Raw genomic sequence first — 6459 nt, 5'->3', positions numbered from 1 at the left:
TTATAACGTGGATTACAGTGATTTAGTGATATTCTGATAAAAGGGACAGAGAAAAACTGTGATGTCACAAAAGAATTTATACAGAAAGTTTAGGTAAAATGACCACAACAATACACAATGTCAATAATGACACACAAGCAAGGAATAATATACAGAAAGCATTTCATAGTATTACAGAGGAATAGATTTAAAGGTATAAAAAAACATGCCTTATTCAGATATGTGGACGTCCTTCAATAGAAGAACTAAAGAGTTAAAATAATGGGTTTAATGCTGAAAAAAAAAGGTCCAGCAAAGTCCTGGTAAAAGACATTATGACACTAGGAGGAAGGAGCACAACGCCCCAATGTACATCGGTGGAGAGGGTGAAAAACTTCCAATTCCTGGGACCTACATCAATGAAGATCTCACTTGGTCAGACAACACTCGGCAGTTCCTGAAGAACACCCAGCAGCGACTTCCTCAGAAGGGTGGGGAAATTTCAGAAAAGAGTGTTATCACCAGCTCCATCACAGTGTGACAGAGGAGCTGCACTGCTCTGGGCAGGAAGGCTCTCGAATGGGTGATAAAAAACTGCCCAGTACATCTGTGGAGCAGCCCTCCCTAAACGTGAGGATATTTACGAGACCAGTGTCGTCAGGCAGGCCCACAACATCATCAAAGACAGCACACACCCACAACACGGTCTCTTCTTCACACTTCTGCCATCAGGGAGACGCTACAGAAGTGTAAAATCTAGGACAACGAGGCTCACAAACAGCTTTTACCCACAGGCCATCAGGCTTCTGAACACAACAGCAAGCACCACACTCCCCTACTCCCACTTTAACACACAACGAAGAGAGTCCTCACAATCCCACTGACTAAACTGGAGTAAATCCATTCAAACAAATGTGTCGTGAGCGCTACCTGCTGGCTGTGAGATGTCATTAGCTCCACTTACAGACCTTACTGTGTTCACTGTTTTGCTGAGACAAAACACACAGAGTTTAGAGCACAAATTCACAAAATACAACTGACAAGAATTAACAAAAGACAAAATACACCCTCCAACAGAAGCAGAGTCAAAGTCGGTCAAACGAGACAAACAAAGTTCATTAATCCCAAACTGTAAGGCTAAATCATCAAGTATCACGAAGCTTCTATGAAGACAGCCGTGTCTTATGAAATCTGTCACAGTTTTAACACTGCTACCATCCGTTTTTGACGAGCACCTCAGTGCAAGAGATTGTCAGCACTCACTGCACTTCTGGCATGAGCATCGAGTCTCCTGTAGCTAATGCATGTAAATTTAAGGCACATGATTAAAATGTGTTTTTGACATCAAAGAAATGCAAACGTCCTAAAAGGGTTTAAGAAATATAGGTTGAATAACCTTGATAAAATTGTATTTTTGTATTTAAAAAATCATTAAAATGACATCCAGATACTAATTTAAGTGTCATTGTGTTTGAGAGAAATGTATTTACACCCTTTAATTCTGTCAACCGTAACCAAAGACGGTGTGTAAATGCAAAGACTTTTCACTGGCTGTTCAATAATTCAAATCCACTCTAAAAACGGATACTGGTACAAAAACATATCAACAACAGAGAGAAATGTTTAACATGAAAAACTCATTAGTTGATTGAGCGAGAGCTCACAGCCCCATCATCCTCGTTTTCATCTTCTTCTTCTTCTTCCTGGTTGAGGGGCTGAGTGTCCGAGTCACTCGCAGCCTGTGTCGACTTCTTTGTCGTCTTGTTCAGGGTTCCACTCTGAAGAAAAACAAAAAAAGACAAAAAAACAACTGAATACACGCTGTACTGTGATGACGTGAGCTCTAAGACACACACGGCTCTCAAGAAAGCTTCAAAAGCAGTCAGTCTGTGAGCAGCCTCACCTGTCTGTGGTCGACAATATTCAGCAGCACTGAGGTGATGATGCAGCAAACGGTGTTGGCCAACATGAAGATCAGCATCCTCTGCCAGCGCCAAAATGGAATCTTTGTTTCACTACGGCAAATAGATTGACAAAAAAGTACAAGTTAGGAATGACATATAAACTGTCATGGTATTGATTTTTTGTTACCATACAAATTTGTGACAGCCAGGGATGGATTTTTCTGTCTGAACAAAACCAGAACTACACTGGTTTATTTTAAATAGTTGTAGAGTGAAAGGATAGCATCCACTGTGGATGGTGTGTTGCGTTCACTGTCAATCACTTATCAGTTTCCATTTATCACATTTTTATCTGTAAAAAAAGCTATTAAATGTGTGCACCATATTTTCAAGAGAGCAATTTAAAAAAAATACAATTTGAATGCATTCTATTTTTTTTACTTTATGTTTAACTGAAAGAACTTGCATTTGCCATGTCAAAAGATGTGAATCCAGCCCAAGTCTGACAATAACCTCTGGATTTCTGTCTGAACCAGCCCATGCTCGATCTTCCAGTACAATTGAATAATAATTGATAATATCAATGTCATCACTGTGTTTGTGTAATAAATATAAAAAGCAAGATCAGCCTGAACTTGACACAAGTGCATTTAATATAAGTGGCTCCGAGTTTCCCTGATAGCAAATAATGTGCTGTTTAACTGAAAAATCCAGCAAACTGAGCCAAAAACAGTGATTGAAGTGTCTTTTTATCATCAACAATTGTCACTAAAAAGCAGAACCACTTTTTTCTTCAGATGTGAAAGATTACCTACCTAGACTCGGTGCCTAAAATCTGACCAACAACCAGATTAGACACTCCAATCCCAATCATCTGTACGGAGGTGGCCAGGCCCATGGCTGTTCCCAGGCTCGCCTGAGGCACGACGAGTGGAATAGATGGCCACATACTCGCCTGTGTTCCAGCATAGGAGGGAAAAGGTCAGTGACAACATACATCTACTGTGTCAGTAGATGTATCTTCTGTGTTAACTGACCAAGACACTTACTGCTGACATTTACAACAACATTAGCTGTAAGATAATGAATATAAGCTGATGCTGAGCACTTACAGCAGCAAAGGAGTAGGTGACGCCCAGCCATATGGTGGAGACCAGAGGAGGGACGGAGGTGAAGGCCAGGAGTCCAAACACAGGGAGTGTGAGGATGGCACAGGCCAGTGCAAACACACCCCGCAGACCTACAAAATCCTTTAACACACACACACACATACACATAGTCATGTGTTACAGCGAGTACCTACTTATTCAACAGTGTGTTTTATAAATGAATGATACTCACTATGAGAATGCCCACGCTGGCTGAGAGGACCAGTGAGCTGTCATACACAGCCCCAGCAATATAGGCTGCTTCCTTCGGACTGTAGTCATTGTATTTGTCCTGAATGAACTTACTGCATAGTGAAAAAAAAATACAGCACGGATGTCAGTGTTAAAACAGAGTGGATATTTCTGTGTTAAATGTACAATACGTAACATTCTGCTTCACATCCTTGCATTTCATGTATACAACCAATACATAATGCATAATTGTGTTTAGAGTCATTTTGGGGGGGTTTGGACGAAGACATTTCTTGAAACAATGCTGTGTTTGTGGGAAACTTTTGAAGAATGGAAAAGAAAAATATTGTACAGGGAAAGTTCTGTTTCCACGTGGATAAGGCCCTGAACGCAACAGTGAACACAAAGGGAATGCTGCATATTACAATTCAATAACAACATGATTGAATGATGAATTTCATAATAGAGAGGTCATCAGGAGTTTAGATGCTAGCAAATGGACTTACTTTATCCTATATGTAAACTTGTGTAGGTACAATGACCTTGATGAGTGTGTTGAAAACCATACCTGGCATCCGCAATGAATGGGAAGATGCCATTGTAGAAAAACATGATGGTGAGAACCAGCAGCCAATATCTTAGTGACAGAAGCCGGACATCCTGGATCCTCTACACACACACACACACACACAGGGAGAAAGATAGAGAGAGTGTGTGTGAGATTGTTTGGCATCCACTTATTATGTCAAATCATTACAAAATCAAGTTCTTACCACTTTGCGAGATTCGTCTTGGGTGATTCCATCCAGTCCCAGCTGCCTCATTCCAACCTTGTCGAGTATACTGACTACGACGGCAGACATAAAGCCCAGCACGCATAATATGGCACCTAAAAAACAAAGAAATCATTCACCATATATGAAAAGTACTACTGTTTAAATATGCACCTTTAAGCCTTTTTCTTTAACAATTTTATTATCACAGATCTTGATGTTTACACACCTCCCCAGAGCGTCCACTGCATGCCATAATTTTCTTCAAACCTCTGGGTGAAGAAGAAGTTCAAAACTGAACCGAGGCGTGAGAAGGCCAGGGTCAGACCAAAGGCCAAGGCCAGCTCCTTCCCTTTGAACCAGAACGCTGTGATTCGGTTCTGAACGACTGACGAGGAAGGAGATGAGAGAACGGTTCAACAACATTCCTAAGCGTTGTCCCTACAAAGAGTTAACTTGTGACTTTTCAAAAGTGTCCTTACTGGTCAGAGATCCATTGCCTGATCCAAACAGCAGCCGTCCTGTGAGCATCAGTGGCAGCAGATAGGGAGTCCCTTTGAAGTGGGAACCCAGTGCAAACAGGGCAGAGCCCAAAACACACAGGAAAGAGAAGAGGAACACCCCGACTGCACAGAGAAGGACACAGAAATCAATTCATAAAGTCCACTTTCTGTCTGGTGCTTGTTATATTAGATGAGTAAATGAGATATAGAGTACATACAACGATTTCCTAATTTGTCAATCAGGAACCCAGCAAAGATCACCACCACTGCATTCCTGTTGATAGAGAACAAACAACAGCTGAAGCGGTTTTCTGATAAGCCTCTCATTGTGCTGTTCAATGTGTGTGTGTGTGTGTGTGTGTGTACACATACGTCCAAGCATAGATAGCATAGAGAAGATTGTACTGCTGAGGGCTCATCCCCAGTCCCTCCACACAGTCCACTGTCCCATTGATCACTGTTGCATTGGGACAGGTCAGGTTCTGTGAGATAAGAAAGAGCCACGGTCATTTATCTGTTCAGCCACAAGCAAAAGACAGTATTTCTAACAGAGAACAGAAATAGAGAATTCTAATACCAAATCCTATGATTCACATAGGATGTCAAGTGATAGTGAAGCCTGAACTGATTTGTATCTCCTAAAAATAGGTGTACAGTGATGACAAATATCTCTTCTGGTTTTGTCACCCTACGGGAAAATTTGTTACTAACCACTTTGCCAAATTTGAATGATTAAAAGCCGCTATGTGTCTAAAAATCATGTAAAATTCAGCAACAGGCAGTCATGTTTTCATGTGTACATCAGTACCTCATGCAGTCACACTTTAAAAAGTACACCTTGAAAGCTGCTGTTTATTTTCTAAACATATTTACCCCTTGGAACTGATCCTGCAAAACGCTGGGTATGTCAAAGCAGAAGTAGGAGCCAAATGTCAGCAGACAGTTGAAGAACAGCACCACGAAGCGGTAATACACTGCAACGAAACAGAGCAATAATAAAGCAAAGACAATAAAGATACATCACTCCTAAATGCGAAGTTAATTCCCCCGACTGACAACAACTCTAGTAAAGCAACTAGATTTAGACTGGTTAATGAGTTGGGATGATCAATTGGGTTGGTACTAGCCATATATTACACAACAATGCAATTTCTGTTCCCAGAAACTTCATAAATACTATTAAGTCAGTAAAATAAGTTTTTGATGACCTGTTTTATGTATTCAATATTTAGTTTACACAACATTTTGCAGTTGCAGTTCTGCGGGACATATCATTCATGTTGTTCATTAACTGGTTACTGAAGTTCATTGGTACTAATTACTGGCCATTATTGGTTGACCCTGACGTCTAAATATCGGCATCATTCATAGAAAAACCCGTATCAGTCAACTTCTAAAAGCAATGGTGTCACAAAGTAACTGTAAGTAAGTGCATTTTGCATTGATTTGGTCGAATTGCAACGTATGTGTTAGCTACAGTAGAAGTCAATAGTTGACAGTGAACCCCCAGATTCTGACAACTTCCCTTCAGATCACATGAAGCAAGAACAAATATGCTGAGCTGGTTTTTCTGTACCGGTCAATTTTTCAGGAAAGTAAACAGAGGCTTAGGTGTCGTCAATTTCACACTTACCCTTCTCTGCCGGCTGCGCCATTGTGTGGAAAATCCTCGTTGCAAAAAAAAAGTAAAGCTTTTTAATCACATTCTTTAGTGTTGTAGTGTTCGCGACAGGAGGAGGAGGAGTAGTGACTTACTCCTCTGACTCCTCCCTCTTCTGCCGCTGACTGTCTGCTGACCGCAGCTCTTTAAACTACATGGACCAATCTGTTGTTGTGTTGTTGTGACAAAACATATGTCCCAATTTAAAAGGTTGCATCCTCGGAAGGACGCGGTCGCAAAAGCTGAGCTGAGGCGCTGTTCACAGTCTCGCTAGCCGACGGAGAACTTCCTGGTTACGTC

At 41.1% G+C, this 6459-nt stretch overlaps 1 protein-coding gene across 1 annotated transcript; it reads right to left on the bottom strand.

Moving 5' to 3' along the window:
- Positions 1 to 59: 59 nt before the first annotated feature.
- mfsd1l (major facilitator superfamily domain containing 1-like) lies at positions 60 to 6390 on the bottom strand. Its single transcript, XM_058621024.1, has 13 exons — positions 6133 to 6390; positions 5373 to 5473; positions 4872 to 4981; positions 4718 to 4773; positions 4479 to 4622; positions 4226 to 4384; positions 3997 to 4112; positions 3792 to 3892; positions 3225 to 3336; positions 2996 to 3133; positions 2699 to 2838; positions 1883 to 1994; positions 60 to 1757 (listed from the first exon to the last, which is right to left on the bottom strand). The coding sequence occupies exons 1-13, from the start codon at positions 6152 to 6154 to the stop codon at positions 1620 to 1622; spliced, it is 1449 nt and encodes a 482-aa protein (XP_058477007.1). The 5' UTR covers positions 6155 to 6390; the 3' UTR covers positions 60 to 1619.
- Between the last annotated feature and the right edge of the window lie 69 nt (positions 6391 to 6459).

Source organism: Solea solea, chromosome 21, assembly GCF_958295425.1.
Source record: "Solea solea chromosome 21, fSolSol10.1, whole genome shotgun sequence".
NCBI lineage: Eukaryota > Metazoa > Chordata > Actinopteri > Pleuronectiformes > Soleidae > Solea > Solea solea.
The sequence above is the reverse complement of the archived record's forward strand: the minus strand, read 5'-3'. Positions and strand labels throughout refer to the sequence as shown.

Bases quoted from the DNA above. Each gene is read 5' to 3' on its own strand.
- mfsd1l (XM_058621024.1), bottom strand. From the start codon at position 6,154: ATGGCGCAGCCGGCAGAGAAGG. The intron at 4,982-5,372 runs GTAAATATGTTT...CTTATCTCACAG, and splicing joins TGCAGGATCAGTTCCAAGGG to AACCTGACCTGTCCCAATGC. The intron at 4,113-4,225 runs GTGTGTAAACAT...TTTGTTTTTTAG, and splicing joins GCAGTGGACGCTCTGGGGAG to GTGCCATATTATGCGTGCTG.